The sequence below is a fragment of the Saccostrea echinata genome, unplaced genomic scaffold, assembly GCF_033153115.1.
Source record: "Saccostrea echinata isolate AGI-Se365-2 ecotype Australia unplaced genomic scaffold, CSIRO_AGI_Sech_v1 ptg000001l, whole genome shotgun sequence".
NCBI lineage: Eukaryota > Metazoa > Mollusca > Bivalvia > Ostreida > Ostreidae > Saccostrea > Saccostrea echinata.
The window spans coordinates 32,184,683-32,207,545 of NW_026889750.1; the positions used below are offsets into that span (position 1 = coordinate 32,184,683).

At 33.2% G+C, this 22,863-nt stretch overlaps 2 protein-coding genes across 4 annotated transcripts; one reads left to right on the forward strand and one right to left on the reverse strand.

The window, feature by feature from the left end:
• Window positions 1-3,138: 3,138 nt before the first annotated feature.
• On the reverse strand, window positions 3,139-11,649 carry LOC133178286 (solute carrier family 22 member 18-like). The gene is made up of 9 exons (XM_061313025.1): window positions 11,339-11,649; window positions 8,667-8,910; window positions 7,050-7,182; window positions 6,429-6,529; window positions 5,972-6,067; window positions 4,601-4,713; window positions 4,414-4,515; window positions 4,197-4,317; window positions 3,139-3,977 (listed from the first exon to the last, which is right to left on the reverse strand). The coding sequence occupies exons 1-9, from the start codon at window positions 11,549-11,551 to the stop codon at window positions 3,811-3,813; spliced, it is 1,290 nt and encodes a 429-aa protein (XP_061169009.1). The 5' UTR covers window positions 11,552-11,649; the 3' UTR covers window positions 3,139-3,810.
• A 260-nt stretch (window positions 11,650-11,909) lies between these two features.
• Window positions 11,910-22,376, forward strand: LOC133178296 (ras-related protein Rab-32-like). 3 transcript variants are annotated; one of them, XM_061313043.1, is made up of 6 exons: window positions 11,910-12,043; window positions 18,401-18,526; window positions 19,967-20,045; window positions 20,256-20,437; window positions 20,977-21,120; window positions 21,357-22,376. In XM_061313043.1, exons 1-6 carry the CDS (start codon window positions 12,041-12,043, stop codon window positions 21,468-21,470), a joined length of 648 nt encoding a protein of 215 aa, XP_061169027.1. In that variant the 5' UTR covers window positions 11,910-12,040; the 3' UTR covers window positions 21,471-22,376. The 3 variants fall into 3 exon arrangements, with proteins under 3 accessions (XP_061169027.1, XP_061169020.1, XP_061169023.1); XM_061313036.1 differs by lacking the exon at window positions 11,910-12,043 and adding an exon at window positions 12,740-12,844; XM_061313039.1 differs by lacking the exon at window positions 11,910-12,043 and adding an exon at window positions 13,624-13,780.
• Window positions 22,377-22,863: the final 487 nt, after the last annotated feature.

Consider the following 22,863-nt stretch of genomic DNA (forward strand, 5'->3'; position numbering starts at 1 on the left):
TCACAGTCACCAGTTATTTATTACCTTGAAACCGTTTTGTGATTTGCATACATTACAAAAAGTAGATTTCCATGCTTCATGAACACACCTAAGTTTTTATTTAACAAATAAAAACACTTCCTGTGCGCGTGTATGAAGAATAAATCAAACCCAGCTATTATTTCCTTGCATGTCACGTACATATACATATGATAAATTATCGTGAGCTCCATTCCTTGGTAGGTATACCATGCTTACAACATCCGATATGCATTGATACTCAATAATCGGATTTATGTATAGATCTATAAATTTGCTTTATTCTGGCGTGTGTGTGTGCGTTTCTTTTCTTTCTTATGTGCACATATTGCTGCATTTCATACAGCATGTGCAAACCTACGACTTATTTCTCTTAAAATTTTGACAGAGAAATTCAGACTGATGACTAAGCGGTTTTACTGCATGGATATATGTTTTGTTTGTTTTTTTTTTAAAAAGGAAGTTTCCCTCCGTTAAATTCACACCGTAAATACCATTTTTCGCTGCTGGAAAAATCAAGCGGTAAATATTAAAGAGGAAGTTTAATATTAACTTTTTCACACACACACACACACACACACATTATTTTAACTGTTAAAGGGTACATGTTTTGAATAAAAACAACGACGGATGAATATTATTGAAATTTTCATTGATAATGATAAGAAGCAAATATTGGTGCTCAGGCCTGTAGCAACGATTTCAAAAGTGGGAGTGGGGGAACTTCCAAAAATATAATCTGACCAAAAAAAAAAAAACTGTCCAAATTTAGGAATTTGCCAGTGCTCGACCTTACAGCAACAAAAAAAGGGTGGGGCAACCACCATCTAAATGAAAAATTACTATAGCAGAATCCTATTCTCAGAAAAAAAGTGCCCCCCCCCCCCCGCGTTCTATGGGCCTAGCTGGTACTGACATATTTTGAATGAAAGCACCGATGAATATTATTGATAAATATTATTTACATTGATATGACAAATCGGTTGATATTGGTTATCAGCTGGATAGTCATTTTGTAACACCCCCACGTCCTCTTCAAGAATATTTAGTTGTAACTGGGAAATAGGGACCCTGAAAAGGACTTTTATAAAAGTGACAAATTATTAGGCCAGGTAAAATTAATCTTTAGATTCTCATCCCCGCCCGCCCCTCTCAAAGTGCCCCGCCCCGTTGTTTTTTATTTTGCTTTTTAGGTGCCAAACATATTATTTTCATGTATTTTTATTCAGCAAGAATCTGGGTCAAAATTTAAGAGTTATCTCCCGTCTGTATTAAAAGTCGCGTGGCGCTATTTATAGCAAAAGACCTATGTGAAGAATGGAGAAAAATCGGCAATAAAAGCAGTTTAAATATGCAAGGAAAAGATATTTTGTCAGTAAAGAGAAGGCAGAAAAGCAAAAATAGCATATAAACACATCTAGATACCATCACTGGCACTAACAAGTTTTTAAAGAGATTTTAACCAAGTAAAAACAGACGAAGAAAATACACATGGTCAAGTTTTAAATAACGATCTCCAGTTGTATGTGATTTGGCATTAAAAAAAATAAAACATATTAGTCCAAAGACTTTAGAGAACAATAGTGTTAAGGAAATGTTAAATCTTAAAACTGTTCAGGCCTAGGCTTTTCAGTAGAATATTTTACAGATTTACACAATCCTGTTTTGCAAATGTGATATATTTTAATGTCGAACATGTCAAGTCTCAAGAACGATTGAATGTATGAGGACAGTGGAAATCTGTGATATCTGTATATCACACAGAACAGAAGGAGTTGTTGGTAAAACTATAAGGTATATGGGGAAAGGCCGATGAGAAAACATGCATATGCAATTTATTAGGATCAGCTCCTCATTTTGTTTGGCGTGTGCCGTATCCAGGTATCTGTGTACTTGATAATTTGTTAATAAAACTAGAAATATTTTAATTTTCTTTAACAAGCATCTTCTGTAGATATTTAAAAGAATATGGAAACAATAAATAAATCTATTCATATTGGCATTACCATAATGTAAAAATTACGTATACGAATGTTTTGTTGATACTTTAAAAAATAAAAAATAAAATCAGCCCACCCGCCCCACTTTTTTAGCAAATTAGGATGAGAATCTAAATTTTAAATTTATGTCGCCTTAAAGTAATTGAAGTTAAGATTTTTTTCGTGAGCTACTCCTTTGAATTGTGAAAATAAAAAATAAGTGCAAAACCCACATTACTTCTATAAAAGACACGCAATAACCACATAACTCTTAACAGTTAAATGCGCTAGTGTTTGCAGTCTTTACATCCGCCCTTATATTTCTGATGACATCTGCGTATAATAGAGCAAGCATGTGTTTTGGCGGGAAATACTTTTTATGGTGAAAACAAGAATACTTCAATTTTTACGGTTCAATCAAGAGAACAAAATATAAGTATCGGAAATTCTTATTCAAAAACAATCTGATTAAATCAGATCTTTGTTACGCTCCAAAATTCTGATGGTCGACTATCAGAAATTCGGAGCGTAACACGCTCCAAAATTCTGATAGTCGACCATAGGATCAGAAATTCGGAGCGTAACAAAGATCTGACTTTAATCAGTTTGGTTCAGAAAAAGAAGCGCTTTCTACTTGGTAAGGGAAGATGCATCGAAATTCACGAATTGACAAAAGAATCGAAACTTTCTCACTTGCCAAAATATAAGATCCTCTCGGACTCCCATTCTGGCCAAGTAGGAGAGAGAGCTATATGCGGACTCCAGACCGGGGCTAGCTACTACAAAATGTGCGGGTTATGACGCAAGGCAGCGATCTAGCAACGGGGGGAGGGGGGAGCTCTTCCTATCAACTTGACAGGGGTCCGCGTTTTCGGGGGGAGGGGGGGGGAGGAGGTTCCAAGGTCATTTTTTAGTTGCTTAACCATGTACATTCAGAAAACTCCGCAAATTTCAAAGGGGGGTTAACCCCCCCCCCCCCCCCCCCGATCTGCGCATGAGGCATATATACATGTATCAGGTTTGAATCAAAATGGCTTTTATTTGATTTCCATACTTGCAAATTGTCTATACATTTGTGAATAGTCACAAAGTCCTTAATACAGCTGTAATCTGCACATCAGAGATAAGAATAATTATACAATTTCAATGTTGTTATACTTTTATTCAACAGAGACAGTTTAAGAGAAAACATATGTGTTAACTCTACAAACTTACACTTCTACCTCCGAACAAAAAATGGTGCTCCTTTAAATAGTGCAAATTTGTTCAATAGAAAAAAAAATCCTTATAAAGGATGTGTGTCTTAGATGCACACTTCTTCCTTATAACACTGTAAGGAAAACTGCAACTTAAGATAGATCTGTAGTGATAATAGATTATATCCCCCCCCCCCACTAATAAACTGTACCATTTTTACACCTGCCCTTTAACTTGACCCATAAGCATGTACATGTATATGTTTTAAAAATGTCAAAAGTTCAGAGTCAAATTTCAACACAACATAAAACACCATACAGGAGAAGACTCACACATCAACTCTCCTGTTATATCAGTCAACTTTTATTGTTATATTTTGAAACATGATAACAATTTGAAGTAAACCCTGGCATTGATCATAATTATGAAATATATATTATCATCCCCATATCATAATCCAATGACCATAGTATATCCCATTTTAAACAAGACATAAATGGCTTAAAAGATAAAATCAGGTACTGTCATTTGGAAAACAAACAAAATCACAGACATAAAAAAATCATATAAATATCAGTAAACTTAAGGAATGCATGACAAAATACCCTGATACATTCTACTGTCTCAATTTTATAAACAGAATAATTGTAGCAACTGTGAGCATTATGAATCCGAGGTATCCGAAAGATTGAAAGCCATACTGCTTTAGTAGATATCCCCCAACTGTAGGAGAGATTGTCCTTATTAAAGAGTTAACAGCCATGTTCAATCCTAGCATTGCTCCTGGAAATTCATATGAAAGAATATCATTTTTAGATACCGGTACAAGTCAACTGAATTCAATTTTCTGATATTTTCATTGTTGAATGTGTCCCTCTGGCTGAGTATAAATTTTATATGAATCATATCAAATGTACAAGGATGCATGTATTGTCATTTGTCAATGTTATATCTATGTAAATTATTTGATTCATTTTGTCATGAGTTATCTTTCCTGATTACCTGTATCCTGGTCAGACACCGTCTTTGTGAGGGCGCTGCTGACTACAATATTGGAGGAAGCCAGTCCCACAACTAAAGGAGCCATTACTACACACAATTGGAAAACATCAGTTACAAATGCCTGAAAACAACAGTATATCAGTCATTAAGTGACTTAAAATCAATTAATTTAATACATAATTGGATAAGTCTCAAATTCCTTGTGAATTGTACTTACAAGGGCTAAATAGGACCAAACAAGAAGAAATGATGACCATTTGAGAATGTCATTTTCTGAGAACTTCTTTGTTAATATTCCAATGCCAAGACCTTGCACAATCTGAAAAAAAAAATAGTGAAGTAAGAAAAGACAACTCTTCTACTTCTGATTCACTTTTAAACTCAGCTTAGGTTAAATGCATTACCATAGTTAAAATTCCAACATAAGATAATAAATAGCCATTCTGCTCTGCAGGTAGTTTAAAAGTTTCTAAGGCAACTACTGAAAACATGCTTTGGAAAACACCAATTGGCAGTCCTGAAAAATACAAAATAGAATTAAATCTCATTTACGGTATTTAACTTGGGAGGAAAAACACATTGCCCCATTTACATGTATTTTTCCACAGAAAGTATGTTACAATTACAGTCTTGCAGAGTAAAAGTCCATTTTATATGAACTATCAGGTTCACTGTACACTATCTTGGAAGCTCAGTGGTATGAGAGGTTACCCTACTAACTGCAGATTAGGAGTTAGATTCCAAAAAGATTTTATTTATTCATCTATTTTATATATTTTTCTATATATTGTTATCACAGGCACCTGATGTTACTTATTTTTCTTTTAATAAAAAATATACACCTACCTAATAAATTCGTGAATTTTTTAGGTAGGGGGTATATTTTTTATTAAAAGAAAAATAAGTAAAATCCCGTGCCTGTGATTGTTATATAGAAATATTCTATATATATTTCTATACACATGTATTGTTATACAGAATGTATAGACATATATATATATATATATATATATATATATATATTATTATACATTAAGTTATTGTATATTTTTTCCGTTGTTTTACAATTACATAAATTTAATTCTCTGGTTCTCAGGCCAATTTTCTGCAAAACAGTTGAGAGAGGGAGGTTTTTTTTAATCACTTTATTGGCGATGAAGTAGATGAGGGAAGTACATGTAAATGTAATTTTTTATCCCTGAATTTTCTATAAAATGATGATAAAAATTCTTTGTTCATAAAAAAATACTCTCTTTAATTCTTTTAAATTAAATCTACTACACATCTCACAATATATCCAAATATATGTATAATTGATGCTACTTTGTCATAAAGTAATTTAATTGCCAATTAAAGTTTTCATTTTTGTGTGAACATTGTGGGCATTATCTTCGAATGTTTTTCTTTTAAACAAAGTAGCCAAGTCTTTTTGAAAATAGCTATCAGAAGCAAAATGTGTACAAAACCACAAAATAAATGAAGGCAGATTTTTTTCCGCATTGATCTCCGCTCCGCATAACCAACTTTTTATTTTATCAAATATATGATAAAATTTGCAATGCAGCTCCCTCAAAAGGGATGCACACAGGCCTGAAAACTGTAATTTCAATTTTATTTGGCCTAAAATACTACTTTTGCTAAAAGTTTTCTACTAACAAAAAAAAAAAAAATTCATAAATATCTAACACTTTCCATCTGTTATAGTTTAAGGAGGTGTTTTATGTATGACATTTATCTTTATGTGTAACTAAAATTTCCAGTCCTGTAGTCCTTACCTGCCAGCATCCTGATGAAGAGTAAAAAAGGGGCCCCTGGAGCCATTATCAAAGAGAAAATCTTCTTCAAACTGAAAACAGCTGAATCTGAACTCTCTGAAAATGAAAGTGAAATAACAGACATCAGCATGTGGGGTTTGCTCATATCTCAAATTGTGTTGTTTTAGAATGTAGGTGAATGAAAGATATTATACAAGAGTAAAGAATTAAATGCAGGTTAATGTTAATTTTGTTGTTACAGGAAGTTCATTATGAATTTGAAGTGTTCTGGGAAGTTTATATTACATTCACTGAAGAACCATTCAATCACAAAATTATTCCAATTTAAAAATTACTGTATGGATAACTGTAGTATGACACTCCACAGCAATGGGAAGGAAACATATGATTAAATCATGAGGACAAATTTTCACTAAAAAAAATTCAAACAAAGCTCTGATCAAATTGATTTTTTTACCCTTTAGATGTGATTTCTTTGTTCTCTTTGGTACAAACATCCATACAATGCCCATACTGACAAGGGAACCAGCACAGGCTACAAAGGCAGCTGTCTGTTCACTGCAATACACAAATCAATGAATTAAACAACCAATAGGCAGCAATGCTCACCTGAGTAATCTTGCTCTGAGTCTCTGACAATGAGAAATGGTATAAAATATACAGTTCTTTTAAATATCAGCACGCATTCAGTTGTGGGTGATAATTTGAAAAGTCTTGAATGAATACTTTTATATATATTAAAGCATATATTAATGATGCTTGCTGTTGCATAATCAATTATACAAATCCAAGCTCTATTGTTCTTAAGATTACACAGAAATGTTTTCCAGTGTATTTATATGCATATCTTAAACAATGGAAGGTTTGTTTGAACAATTATTGGGTCTCCCAAATCTGTGAATATGACCCTGATAACCCCCTCACCCCCCACCCCAATGATGATTAATATATTTTGTATTATCTCTACATTATATTGACCTTCCCAATTTTGGACTAAATGTTGCAATTTTTTCCCACTTTCATGAATCCTGGTTCATGGCCTTGTCTTAAATGTTCATCACATGAATAATTATCCTACCTGAAGTATTTGGTCACTAATCCTCCTAAGAATGGGCCAATCACCATGCCCACTCCGTATGACAATCCCAGCTTGCCCAGAGCTGCTGCTCTCTGTCCTTCCTCTCCCATATCAGTCACAATCATCTGCCCACCTGTCAAAGTCAACCATAAATACATTTATCATGTTCAAATCTGTATGTACTTTTTTGCTTGAGCATGCAGTTGACTACATAATGAGAGACAAAAGGCCCATGGGCCACATTGCTCAGCTAAGTTATGATGGCCCTGCTGTTTTTCCCCTATATACTCCTATGTAAAATTTTGATCACATGATGTGTCACCACCTTACCCCTGGGGTTCATAATTTGAACAAATTTGAGTCTACACTACCTGAAAATGCTTCCATATGAATATGACTAATCATGGCTTTGCTGTTCTTGAGAAGATTTTTCCAGCATATTCCCATGTAAAACTGATTGCTCATTGTGGCCCCACTCTATTCCTGGGGATCAAAATTTGAACAAACTTGAACCTACACTATCTGAGGTTGCTTGATATACTGTATATACTCGCCTATAAGTCGGTTTTCTTGGGAGTTAAATTTTGGTCCAAAACTCTAGGTCCGACTTATAGGCGAGTCATAAAAAGATTAGTATTATCTGGACGTCGAAATGTAGTATGGTTATATCATATCATTCATGCATTTTAAGATTATACATAAAGTACAAGTATTTACATATTTTAATAACTTTATTTTTATTTAAAGTACGCATTATGTATTTTTCTTAATGATTTAAAATTAAATATCGGTGTCATTTCTAAGAATATTAACCAAAACCAGGTTAAAACATCCGAGCATTGGTTTGAAATTGTTAACCGATTCTAACAAAAAGTTGTACTTATAAGCGGGTCAATGGCAAATCCCTCTAAAACAACCTCAAAAAATACAACCAACTTATAGGCGGACCAACTTATAGGCGAGTTTATACCGTCAATAAAACTAATCATGGCTTTGCTGTTCTTGAGAATACTCAGTCGGTAGAGTGCTCGCTCTGTGAACGGGAGGTCGTGAGTTCGAATCTCGGCCGCGACAGACCCAAGTCGATAAAATGGGTAGCAACTGTTCCTTCGCCATGCGCTCAGCACTTTGAAGTGAAAGTTGAGGGTCTTTCGGATGAGACCTTAAAAACCGAGGCCCCGTGTCACGGCAGGCGTTGGCACGATAAAGATCCCTCACTGCTCAATGGCCCTGAGTGCCGAGTAAAGGTCAAAATTTGAAGCCCTTCACCAGTATATGGTGACGTCTCTATATGAGTGAAAAATTCTCGAATGGGACGTAAAACAACATACAATCAATCAATCAATCTTGAGAATATTTTTCCAGCATATTCCTATGTAAAACTTTGATCACTCACTATGGCCCCAACCTACTCCCAGGAATCATGACTTGAATCTACACCACTGAGGATGCTTCCATATAAATAAAATTAATCATGGCTTGGCTTTTTTAAAGTTGTCATTAAATTTTCTTATATACATGAAATTTTCATAACCAGACCTAACAGTGAAAAAGATTTCTTGTCAGATAAATAAATCTAATTCAGTAGTCAGACTCTCTATCTAGTTTTATACCAACCTTGCATAGCATGCATGAAGATGGATGGCAGTCTGGATAGGAAAAGTGAAAAGAAATTGTCAGCTACACCCAGCAGGAAGTATGAAACTGAAGCTGAGGCAAAGGCGAGAGCCATGGCTGCTCTCCCTCCAAACATGTCTCCAAACCTCCCATACACTGGACCCCCACATAACTGTACCACAGCAAATGTTGTTTGAAGATACCCGAAGAATACTGGATCAACTCCAAGCTTCTTTGTTAAGTACTGAAACAGAACAAAAATAAGTTAAACACACTGCTATAATAAAGAAATAATACATAACACTAAAGATCAATTTGAAAGTAGATTAAGACCAAATATTTGTTTGAGTGCAGCAAGCTATATTTGTATAAACTATAAACATTATTAAAATTGTTGAATAAAATGAAATAAAATAACATGGTAGCAAAATTTAAACAAAAGTTTGGACTTCCAGTGGACATGGAAACATACTTAAACTTGTGTCAACATTGAAAATTCAAAGACTGATTTGTGAGCATTTGGGTAAATTGGGAAATTTGGGTAAATCTTCAATTAATGCATTTCTCTTCTATAATCAGATACAAAAACAAACAATAAAATATCTTTCTTCGTTCATTAAAGTAGGATTAACGGTTAAAACCACTGCAGAAAAAAATTTACATAACTGGCTTATGCCACACATCTTGTTAAACATTTGACAGTTTTCAATCATTTCAATTTCAGTTTAAATCATACTGACATAAATTTTAGCTTTTCTTTGCTTCTATTTATATGCAAGTGTCAAGAAACAGCTGGGGCTACATGCAATGTTAGCAAAAGTAAACACATCTGCTTATTTTACATCACTATCAATTAATATGGTCTTTTTTATTTTATTTTTTTTTTTATTTTGCAAAATAATCTTATACCTAGGCCAGTAGCCTAGGTCAAATATGATAACAAAGTCTTATATAGCCTAATGCATAAATTTATATCTTGAGAAATCTAGGCAACAAATTCAAATTTGGTTACACATGAACTTTACCTGTCAAAGTCAAAATAAATTTGATATCCAAAGTGTTACAGCCTACGTTATCTATACATGTAAACTCAAGGTGACAGTTAAGACAGGTTAACAACAAGAAAGGCTATCTTTACCATTTCAAGGTCAAAGGTCAAGGCCTTGGCTAAAGTTGGTTGCAAATTATTGAACATGTTTAATCCTTGTTTATTTATTAGTTTTATTCAAATTAGGTCATCTTGAATACAGATGAATGTGTTTCATTGACAAAAAATGAGATCTAAGGACTATCTAGTCACAAAACATTGCTATCAATTTTTTCACATGCATATTTTTAACACCTTAAAAATATTTATGATTATTTTTTTTAATTTCTGAAGAAATGCCACAACTCTACAATTCTGGCTTAACTTCTAGAACAATTAGAATGATGTCATATTCAAACATGTATAACTGTGGTGTTAAAGTTATCACTCTGTAGTAGAAAAATAGCATATAATTCTTTTGTTAAACACACTCATCTAAGTTTTTATTTTATCATGATTATTATTCTTAATACCAAGTGATTTATTATCCAACCTTATATGATTACTCTGAATTTAGGCCATTTTAGGTCAGAAGGAAATACATCATTCTGGGTCATGTAATTACTGCAGTTTGAGGACATTTCAGTGGAAGAAAATTTTGTTTCCTATAAAAATTTCAATGGACATTTTAGTGGAATTTATTTCGGATATATTTTTATAATTCAAATTCCCTTTAGATGTCCAATAGATCTTCCACTAAACTGACCACAATTTTTTTTTTATTTTTGATTTTTTCACTAATTTAAAAATGTCTTGACAATCTGCTAAGATGTCTAATGCCAATTACTGCAACCTTGGAAATCTGCATGTTGGGTTTATATACATGTATATACTGGTACACTGACTTAGTGAGAATAAAAATAAACCTCATTAAAAACTCATTTGCATTAAATATGCAAGTGGAAGGCATCGCAGAAATTACCTCTACACATTATTTTTTTTCTAGTGATTTGCATAACTAATATGGAAATTTCCATGTTTAAAGTACAGTAAAACATGCTTCTAGCAAACATGCTTACAATGAATTGATGCTTACAGCAAAGTGACTTTAAAATACATTGTAAACAATGGATAAAACTAATTATGTTTATAAGAAAGCACTTATAAGGAAGGGACTTTGTTATAGGCATGTTTTACTGTATTGTCCAATCCACACTTAGCAAAAGTTGTGTCCCTTTGCATGGTCAAGGGAAAAGCAAGCTTTCTGCTCCTTATAATACCAAATATTTGTTTCCAATAAATCCACAGTTTAAAATTTATTCCTGCATGTATGGGTAGCCTCATCAGGAGGAATAAAAAAATAAAGTACTATTATTATTATTATTATTATAATCATTATAAAAATAACATGAGATGCATGCATTTTTTTCTCTCTCACTCTTTTTTTTTTTGTTGGTCAAATGACAAAGTTACAAAAAAAGGCCACTGTGGGAATTTTATGGGTTTTCCCCCAAAGATGGCAGTCAAGGGACATAACTTTTGAAAAAAGGAGATTCAAATATATATTCCTTAATCTATATCAGGGACCTATATACTTAGTATATAGGCCCCTGTCTATAGGATATATTTGTAACATATTTCTTACAGGCAAAGTGCCTATTTGTATCCAGAAGCATGTCGCATATAAGAAGATATTGAAATGGGTACTAAATATGACTCTGTTAAATTTCCATTTCCCAATTTGTACTTCATTGGTAGACTGCGGAAGTTGGGTATTTTTCTCAAATACTTCAGCGGGAGCATCTTCTCCTCCCATGCTGTCTAAGCGCTTTCTTCCTGCTCGCGATCGAGTTTCCATGATTCCACTTGGTGTACCAAATACTTACTACAGAATAACATAACTGTCATTTAAATTAAATCAAGATAAGCATTTTCAAATTTAAAGAACAGTCAATATTGACAATTTCCACGTACGAGACAGATATCGTCGATGTCACTTGAGGGCTTATTTCTACCCCGATGTCTGCGCATTTGAAGGAAGATTTTGTTAGACCAAATAAAATTACCACAAAAGTGAACATTGTCGTAAAATATGACAATAAAAATTAACATATATTCAGCAAAACAGAAATCAAATGGATTTTTTTTTTACAAAAACAATTCTTCTGCATTATAAACATTATTTTTTCAAACGAAGAACTTTTACCAGCTGTTAACGACAATCGAAAAACTATTTGCAAAACAAACATGTCACATGATAGTCAGAAAGTAGGTAGTGTGTGTAGTATCGAGAGATAACAGCATCATCTATGACTTAGACTCTCAGGGAGGAGATTGGAGGTGCATCATGGTAAGTTTCAGTCTTATAACTTACTCAGATTAAAAAATCGCCCAGAGACACTCTCATTCAGCTGTCAGAATTGCCCAATACCTTCGGATGGTAACGTGACGATTTAGGACCTCTAGTAGTCTTAAAGACGCGTCACATGACTTGGGGTTAAGGTCATAATATGGAATAAGTAAATATCTTGGAAGAGGTACATTTTGGGTGTATTCGATGAAGGTGATTTTCTTCACCTCCCCTTTTTAACAGAACAATACATTTATACCTGTTCCACTGACATTGTCATTTTTACTAAGTCATTTGTATAAATCAGCAGTGTTTGGAAGACCGCTTTTATGGGTTTTTTTGGTCAGCAGTATTACTATTTTATGTGAAGAAAAGCGTACAGGAACCCTCCTGTATGTCATCAATTTAGATAAAAGATAACAATTACCAGTTTATTTTATTTTAGTTTTTTGAAAATTAGAAGCATTTACCCAAGACAGACATAGCCTATTACGTTTAAATCATACATAATACACTGAGTCAAGGCCTTGGATTCATTCTTGTGTTAAATAGTATTCTTTCAAGAATGGCCTTGTGATACTGCCCATGTGACTGAACATTGTGTATTGCAGATCACTCATTAGCTTATAGTAGACAGGATAACTTGCATAAGAGTGGACTACATTTTAGTGTGTGATATTTCCTGATTCAGTTTGTTAGTTTTTTTAAGTGAGGGAGATATTCATGACAATGGTTAGGGAGGGGAATAAGCAGCAGGTGGAAACTATTCCTAATGGACATGCACCTGTATCAGATATCCAGGTACTAATTTTTAAATTTTTAAAGGAGAAAATTATTCAGTATCTTGTTCTATATTAAGTCTCACCTTGAAATGTTGATTTGCAATTTTCTTGTAGATGTATTTCAAGAAATTGATAATGAATGCTTACAAAAAATTACTATAATTAAAAAGGATAGTTGTGTGTTCTGAGACTTGACATTGTGTAAATTAAAATTAAGTGTACCAGTATTGACACAGGAATAATCCAGGTTCATATCTTGACCAAGTAGTGGAATATCTAAAGTTGCATCAAACTAGGTACATGCATATGTTTTTAGGATATGGCCAGTGCTGTGGAAGGTGTTCAGTTCTTGAGTAATACACTTATGTGTAATTTTAACATTGAAAATGACAAATCTGAAATTAAAGTTGTTACATTTTTTGGAGGGGGGGGGGAGGACTTCATCAAACATTTTAAGGTAATAACTAATAAGTTTTCATACATTCATCATATAGACTCGTAACTTTTTAAATTAAAGAGGCTTGTGAATATTATAATTTGCTTACCTTTCATTTTCATAAATTTCATTTTTTTAACTCTCCACCATGGATAAAAGGATTTTCTGAGTCATGTAATGGCTTTTCTCAGTTAAAAAGATTCATACATAGAACTGTAATTAACATTTATAATTTGATCTTCTCTTTACAATAGTACATTGAATGGAGCATATTGTGCGATACTTCATTTACTGCTATAAGTTATCTTTCTGGTAAAGAGACTAGCTTCCTGTGGGATCGTGGAGAAGATACATGTATAAACTTTTACTTATTGTTATAATGATCAAACAATGAAGTTCTTTATTTCATCCACATACATAGATCCTTGTGCAAAAATGGATTTTAGTTCGGAGAATTACTTGTGTGCATGAGCAAGTATGAATGCCATTATAAATGTTAACTCTGATTTAATTCGGAAGGTAAGTTTTGCTGCTAAACTCAGGCTTTACTTTTCATTATTTATTCTGTTTGTGCACCCTTTCAGAAGCATTGTTATACATTGATACACAAGATGAACCTATTTACTTCCTATTGTGCTGACCTGAGTTAACACAGCAAGTTATTTTACCCCTATACAGTACATGTATTTATTTGCACACAGTGATTGATTCATTAAGCATGGATAAATTCCATTCAAGTACATTTCAAGCATTTTTTAAATACCTCTCCTTTTGATCTCCTGCTTGTGTTTAGATATCAAGTAAGTCTTTTTAATAGTACATATGTATACATGTAAGCGATTATCCTTGAATATAATATATGTATCAGTGTATATATTAGGTACACAGTGTCTTGTGATGTAAGACTTGACTAAGTGTGAACGTCTATGTATATTAAGTATGTGATCCGTGTGTATTACCTTGAGATAATTGTGTGGTCAGACACCTTAAGCTATACCTCCTAATAGAGGATTCTAAATGATTCAACTGAAAATTTACAATCCAAGCATAATAATAAATTTAGTGACTTTCAATGTCATTAAAAATGCCCCATTGATATTAATTTTACTTAAAATATGCTGTCTTTTTGGGATTTAGAATTCTGTAATATTGTTCATCATTGACAATGCAACAGTAACAAGGTAACCTAATGTATATATCTGCATCAGGATTGAAATTCCATCAAGGAATTAAACTTAAATCTTTATATTAGATTTCTCTCCTATGTAAGTCTTGTAAAAATGTTCTTGAGATATTCTCACATGGATACTAGTTGTGTACTCAAAGCTGCACATGTAAAGGTAAGGCTTAGATTTCGATTGCAATGAAAATAATATCTTAACATTTTATTTGATAGTGAGGTAATACAACTATTTTAAGCCTTGTGAACATTCTGGATAGATTGTTTAATATATAGTATACTAGTTTGAGCTACATGGACCATGGATATCAGGCTGGGTAGCTTGGTGCTTAGAGTACCTAACTAGTGAAATGGGTTTGATTTCCAGTGTCCAGTCATATATTTTCTTTATTCATTCCTCCTGTCCTTCTACAGTAGATAGTATACCTTTATGGATTGGTATACATGGATTACTTTCCATATGATAAGGCCAAAATAAAATTATTGTTTGTTTGGAATTGCCTCCTGCCTCATTGAAATGACCCCTCCTGGAAAAATTTTATTGACCAAAAATAAGAAGATTTTTTTTTATTCAATCATTTCTTGGCCTGCTACCACATGTGCCACCCAATCATTTAATAAGGGTATAGGATCTAAGCAAACTGGGTTCCTGGTTGATTGGAGATACCCTTTACAAGAAGGCAGAAAATAATGTGTTCATTCCTTATTGAGATTTTTATCATGAATTTTTAATTCAATTTTGAAAAAAAAAACAAATTATTTCCCTCCCTCCCTCCTTGGTCTGAAACCTCCCAGGCGGCAATTCCAAAACAATTTTTTAAGGATGGCTTAAGCCCTGAACTTTGTAAACTGCATGTATGGTCCTGAGCATGAAACAAAATCCAGGTATAACAAGTTCATTTAATGGTCTTAAGGATGGTACAAACAAATAATATGTCTCTACCTATCAGAACTAACAGTTTTACTCATGGACCTTATCAAACATTGTAATCATGTGTTACTACACTTCCTTAAAAAGATATCCTGGTATGTTTACTGTCATTCTCATATCCAGGTCAATGGTACTATAGGTATTGTAAGGAAGTCATAAGACATAATTAGTTAAAAAAAGAATTGTGTTTTGGCTTATTTTTACATGTTCAGAGGGAAGTTGTGTTTTTTTTTTTTTTTTAAATTATTATTTCATTAAGCTTTTCATTATCTCATTATCATGTGAAAAACTGGAGTTCACCATGTGACAAGTACTTAAGAAAAATAAAATCATGCAAATATTAGTAAGCTAAAATATATATTGACCATTGGATTAAAAAAAATGTCAGTTCGGGTTGATTGAAAACATTTTTCTAAAAAATGTTTACATAAAAGTATAAAGTTGATGATATTCATTGTATTTAAATAAATGTACAGAGGCTGTATACTTAAATCCACAATCTGATGAAAAAAAGGATGTCAACCATGATTAATATTGTACTGCAATCTTTCCAGGGTAGATTATCGCTAAATCATATAATCCTTTTAAGAAATTGGAGGGAGAAGTTTTAAGAGCTCTGGATACCCATAGCACTTGAAGTGGAGAAAAGGAATGAATAAGATAATGCATGTCAGATTGGAATGATTTCTTAAGTTAATCATTATTTTTACACCCCCGCATAAAAAGCTGGTGTTGTAAAATGATGGGGGTGTCCATCCATCTGTGTGTCTGTCTGTCCGTTAAGCTTTGGGGTACACATCTCTTATCCGCAACTCCTCTTATACCACTGAATAAAATTTAATGAGACTTTTACAGAATCTTTGTTACATAGTGCCATTTTGACCTCCTATTTTACTTTTTGATTGAACTGAACACTTATTTTGGGTCTCCCATAGCAAATAATGGACTTTGCCATTATAAACATATGGAAGACAGGAGGGGGGGGGATCATTTTTTGAGCTCAATGCTCACAGTATCTATAGTTATAGACAGGGATGTTTAGCCTATAGATGCAAATGGAGTCATATGTTTACACCTGTATGTGAAGGCAGGAATCTCAATTTCAGATCTGAGCAAATGTGTGGTCACAAAATTAATGTCCAGTCCTCCATATCAAAGAATGTTTAAAACTTCAGAGGCCATAATCATGCTAATTCTGTGCATTAATCATGTTCAACATTGTTAAAGGTACACATTGCTTGGTCCATTTTTGATTTACATAAGATGTAGTCTGAGTGCAATGAATATATACACATGTATAAAGCATTAATAGAATTTGTTCAAACTCGCAATATTCTTAGTAGACAATTTTGCAGACTTAGCAAAGGGAATGACATAAAACTCTCTCACATAAATGTATTTGAATTGTATATACCAGTAGTATTGTACATGCCAGGAATGTAATGATATGATAAAGGTCTCAGTATACTGCTCTTATTACAATACAGATATTGATACACCACTCTTGTTATATTAATATATGATATTGTTATATTAATAAAATATCAATTCATTACAGATATCTATACACTCTTAATACACTGCTCTCATAACATTGCAAAATACACATCACAGATATCAATACACTGCTCTCATTACATTACAGATATCAATACACTGCTCTCCAACACAGATATCAAAACACTGCTCTCCAACACAAATATCAAAACACTGCTCTCCAACACAGATATTATAATATTCTTTCTGACGTTACAACACAGATCTTGTATTCTGTTCACATCAAAGTACAACATCAATATCTACATTAAGGGATATGAAAGAAAATGACATAACTTTGAAGTATTTTAGATTGCGTCGTTTTTCAATGTTTGGGGATGGTAGCCAGAAAAATTATCGAATAGCAGAAGAAAAATAAAGGAAGTACTGTGGACTCTTTAAAATTTGTTGGGGCCAATTTTCATGGATTTCTTAAATCATACAGGTTTGTGGGGACGTATTTTCCTGTATTCTCTTATACCTACAAGAGGAAATATGACTTTGTAACCCTAAGTTATTAATTCATAGAGGATGTTAATTCATGGATGAGAGGTACACACAAAGTCCCTGGAAATTAAGCCACTACAAAATCTAATGATTTCACAGTAGGAAGTTTCTCAAAACTCAGAATGCTATTAGGGGAAGAGGGAATTCAATAATGTGAAAGGGCTTAACCATTCTGAAACAGAAAGTTGAGGGTTTAATTGGCAGTTTGAAGGAAATTTTCCATTCTATACAAAATTAACACCAAAGGCTCTTCTCAGAGAAAACTGTTTGTAAAACATATCAAGCCTAACTGTACATTTGTAAATGCACAAGTAATTTATATTCTGTAGTTGAACAAAGTATGGTTGTTTTGCTTTTTATCTATATTGTATGGAGATAAATCTAGTCACCCTGAACCAAATGGACTTGTGTTATCAGTGTAATGAACCAATCATACCATAAATTTTTAACAAGGTACATATAATGAAGGAAGTCAAAATAGGTAGCTTATGTCAATATAGGGTAATGGGTACATCTTGTTGTCTATATAGTAATAATGATACTTGGCTGGACATTTAAGTATCACAGTACTGTTTAAACTTGGTACCTTGTGTTGACTCAGATAGTAACATTAGCATTGTTTCAGAAGAATTAGTAGATTAGGTTTGTGTTCAGTAAGAAATTATGATCAATAATTCCCAGGATGCATGTAACTGAACAGAATCCTTGTAACATTTTTAAATTTCAGGGTAAATTTCATTTTGATTAAAGGACCACTGGTGATATAAAACTATTTGTAATTAAAGGACAACTCTCTGTATTTAGGTCTGTACAGACTATTGGTCCATTTTTTGATTTTCTGTAGGCAAATATGAGATGTATATGTTTGTCATTAAATTTTCTGTATGAATGAAGTTTAGACAGTACTGTTTGTAGGAAGGGGGGGGGGGGTGCAGGGGGCACCTGTTGATCTATATATACTTTACTCTATATTTTTTAATTGCAGGCAGGAAGTCCTGAGAAGAAGGAGCACCTGTATAAGATTTTAGTGATCGGAGAACTAGGGACAGGAAAGACATCCATCATAAAGCGATACGTCCATCAGTTCTTCTCACAGCACTACAGAGCTACTGTATCCTCTCTTAATATGAGTAATTTACATTGATTTCAAGGTTGGATTTAGCTCAAAAATCAAGGCAGTTTACGTATTTTTTAAAATGATAAACTTATAAGATTTTCATTCTTGTAAGTGAATCTTTCCACAGAGTAGCCCCAAACTTGAATATTCAAGCTGATAAAGAGGTCACATACACTATATACTTTATACACAAAGAAATTCTTAATGCCTACAAATCTTCCAAAATAGACTGTGCTCTTGAAAATTTAGTATTTTGAGTGTTTTCCTACATAATTTATTGAGTGAATACACCCTAAACACTTTATGAGAGCCCTGATCTGTGTGTGTCCTATAGTGATCAGTCTGTCCATACATCTGATATCACTTGTTCAAAGCATATTTCTCTTCCCTTGGCTCAATCTGGCTCAAACTTCACTTAGAGAGTGCCTGATATAAAGTGTGCAGTGACATTGAACCAGTTTCTAGATCAAAGGTCAAGGTCAAAATATATGTCTATGTAAAAAAAATTTCAGAGCATTTTTTCTCTCTCCCCTCTGGCTCATATTTGTCCCTATAGAGTGCCCTTTAGTTAAGGATGTGCATGACCTTGAACAAAGTTCTTTGATCAAAGTTCAAAGTCAAAACACATCTTTGTGAAATCCTTGTCCAGAGCATATTTTCTCCCCTTTGGTCTAACCTGACTCAAGCTTTACCCATATACCTTGGCCCAGACTGGATCAAACTTGCCACATAGAATGCCCTAGGTAAAGTAGTGCAGTGATGTTGAGCCAAGTTTCTAAGTCAGAGGTCAAGGTCATAGCAGATTACTGTGTCATCCTTGTTGTGAGCATATTTTCTCTCCCTTTGGTCCTGTCTGGATCATACTTCAAGCAATGAGTGCTCATGAGTAAAGTGTTTGCAATGACCTTGAGCTAAGTTTCTAAGTCAAAGGTGAAAGTTTAGACAAAATTATTTATAAAATGGTCAATATTGAGAAAAAAAACTTTCCTGAGTACAAAATGGTCCTCGATAAAGTGGAATGACAGTTTATATTATCAAATTTTTCTTCTTCCCCCCCCCCCCCCCCCCAAAAAAAAATTGCTTATTTAAAATCTGTAGATACCTTTTCAAGCTCCAGAATAAAGGGACAATTATAGCATACCTTCAAATTAATCAAAGTCTTTTTGAATGCAAACAAAATCTTGAATTTAAATGCAATACTTTGCATTATTGGAAGAGTTGTTCTTAGCTTAAGAATAAGCCAAAGGTTTTGAATACAATATTACTTGTAAAAGTGGATTCAGAACCAGTGCTTGTAGTGGTGGCCTATGTGGGGAATGCTGAATATTTGATATAGTTTTTTAGGTTTTATTACTCTTTAAATTGTGCAAATGTCAGTACTTCTTTGTTGGAAGTCTTGTCTTGTGCTGCATTTTTCTTAACCTCTGCTATCAGATTGGTGTAGACTTTGCCTTAAAGGTCCTGAACTGGGATGCAGACACAATTGTCAGATTACAGCTATGGGACATTGCTGGTATGTTCAAATCAACTTGAAAGGAAATTCTCTGCTTAATAATAATGACTTAATGTAAAATTACTAAAAAGAGAGTTTCAAGAATGTTAAATTCATGAATTTGTATATAATATGACAGAGATTCATAGAATAATTCCATATAGATAATATTTTTGGAGATTTAAGTTTAATCAGAATACAATAATAGATAGGGAAGTAATTTTTTATTAGGTCAAGAGCGCTTTGGTAACATGACAAGGGTATACTACAAAGAGGCAGTAGGGTGTTTCATTGTGTTCGACGTTACAAGGGCTTCCACATTTGATGCAGTGGTGAAATGGAAGAGTGATTTAGACAGTAAAGTACAACTGGCAGATGGTAGCCCCGTCCCTTGTGTTTTATTAGCTAATAAAGTAAGTTCTCTGGTCACAGTTCTGGTAGAGGGTGGTTGTTCTTAGGTGTAGAAGTAAAATTTTTGTGATTATCTTACTTAAATATTTCTGATTGGTGAGTATGACATGAAAGAGTGAGACATTTCCGGCTGATGTATTATAATTACTGTAAACCATCTATTATTTACGTCATCTTTTATTCACAGTTCGTCAGATTGAAATCGATCCGTGACAATTAATTTTCGTGACTGAAGAAACATTCTCTACAAAAATAAAAGCAAAATGAATTGTTTGTGGCGATTAATATTCGTGAGTCAAAGTAGGCGCGAAACTCGCAGGCAAATAAACGTTGGTTTACAGTATTGCTGTGATTACTCAAACGGGAGAGCTATCATGATTGACCATTGCAAAAAGATGGCAGAAGCCTTCAAGATTGATTTATATAGAATGCAGATAAACTTGAATAAAGTGATGACTAATTAGAGAAGAATTTCCTTAAAGTTGTTGTGTTAAAGATATTTGTTTTCTGTGAATTAACTTATTGTTACAAATGTTAACAGTGTGACCAGGCTAAGGAAGGTCTAGTAAACAATTCAAACCAGATGGATGATTTCTGTAAAGAGAAAGGCTTTATTGGATGGTTTGAAACCTCAGCCAAAGAAAATATCAACATTGACGACAGTGCAAGGTTCTTAGTACAACGAGTAAGTACAAAATCCAACAACTGTTTCAAAAAAGTACATAAAGATATACAAGATGTGGGAAAAGTGTTTAAGTCTACATGATGTCCAAACCTCCTCATTATATCCCCACCTCAGTAAAAATGTGTACATAATAGTTCTATTACTGAGGTAATGTTGTAAGAGATTTGAAAGAGGAGACAAACTTTAACAAATTTGACTAGTGATATCTCAAACTATTTATTTTAAACATTTTGCAGATATTAGAAAATGATAGCAACATAAAACGAGATGAAGAAGACCAGGATAAGATAACTCTTGACAGCCGACAAAACATTCTAAAAAATCCAAAGGAGAAGGGGGGTTGCTGCTGATGTCATAGGTCACACCTGAATGAACTCTTCAAATGTTTATGGTTGAGTGAAAACATTATTTTATATGGATGAGTGAGCACAATAAGTTGTTTTGGATGAGTGGATGATGTGATTGAGAAGAGTTGCATTGAAATTGAGATATAAAAGTACCATTGAAACATCATGTTTTTTTTATGACAATATAATGTTTTTGTGTGTATAAGTTACTTAGTATAAGAAATGAGTGCTATCAATGAATACAGCATCCAAAGTCAAATAACTGAGTATGGTTGACGTGCATGGGTTTTAGTTTTACAACATGAGAATGCTTATTATTGTCTTTTAAAGTAATTTTTACTTTCTGTACTTTTTACTTCAAACATTATATTCTCAGAATTTTCTGCTGGCAGAGGTTTACATTCTTATCAGTTACTAAATTTAATTTGGCATGTGCCTTAACATTCACTTTTTTGGAGAGAAATAACAATTTTAAAACATATGAAAAAATTCAATGTTATTTGTTTCATAATTTATGAATGCAAGTAAAACTGAAGTTAGTTTGATAGTGAAATAAGGAGCATTGGTATTTCAGAATGTCCCTGTAGTAAATTTACATCAACTAAAGCTGTAGTGTTTTTGTTTTTCTGCTTGTAGACATAATTATGCACAATGCACAACCCTGGGATAGGGGTTTTGTATTGCTCAAATTTGAACAAAATGTGAAGTTCGTGCAGAAATTATTTTCCTCATTATTATAATAATATAAAAGAGATATTGTGGAGAAAAATTGGAGTCCCCAAAAGGCTATCATTATTAGAATAAAATTTTGAAATATGATGTAAAACATTTGTAGTTGATTTTGCTATATAAAATCAAAGTTTTCAGGGAGTGGAATTCAGTGCCAAAAGAATTAAAAGGCAAGGTGTGTGTGGGGAGGGGGGGGGGGGGTTAAAGGAAAATGTCACAAAAAATAATTCAAATTTCTTAAAGTTCCTGTTATACCGGATTTTTACTGAAGTGGGATTTATTGGGATGACAACAATATATTTTCTTTTTCATCCTCTGAAGATTACAAAATAGTCATGGTAATAAAAGTAGCTTTTCTGACAATCACAGTTTGTATTCATGCATTACATGTACTACCATCACAGAAAGTATACAATATGAACATGCAATTCTTCTGAAGCATGTCTTCATGTGAAATTCAACATTCCATTTTAAAAGTATAAACACTGCATATTTATCCATGTGTATAATTTTAGGTCACTTTACCATTTGTATTCGTTTTTACATGCTGATTATAACTTATGAAAACTGTATTCTTTCACATTGCATTAACAGTAGAACTCTCCTACTATGCAGGGTTTTATATATGTCAGAAATACTCATTTTGATATAGAAGCTCACCGTTAAG

What these genes read in the sequence shown, in the direction of transcription:
- LOC133178286 (XM_061313025.1), bottom strand. Translation starts at nt 11,551, where the DNA reads ATGGAAACTCGATCGCGAGCAGGAAGAAAGCGCTTAGACAGCATGGGA. An exon ending in CTTCATGCATGCTATGCAAG is followed by an intron (nt 7,183 to 8,666) that starts GTTGGTATAAAA and finishes TGACTTTGACAG; the next exon opens with GTGGGCAGATGATTGTGACT. An exon ending in TTTGGTCCTATTTAGCCCTT is followed by an intron (nt 4,318 to 4,413) that starts GTAAGTACAATT and finishes TGTTGTTTTCAG; the next exon opens with GCATTTGTAACTGATGTTTT.
- LOC133178296 (XM_061313036.1), top strand. Translation starts at nt 12,767, where the DNA reads ATGACAATGGTTAGGGAGGGGAATAAGCAGCAGGTGGAAACTATTCCT. An exon ending in CACAGCACTACAGAGCTACT is followed by an intron (nt 18,527 to 19,966) that starts GTATCCTCTCTT and finishes CTCTGCTATCAG; the next exon opens with ATTGGTGTAGACTTTGCCTT. An exon ending in GTGTTTTATTAGCTAATAAA is followed by an intron (nt 20,438 to 20,976) that starts GTAAGTTCTCTG and finishes AAATGTTAACAG; the next exon opens with TGTGACCAGGCTAAGGAAGG.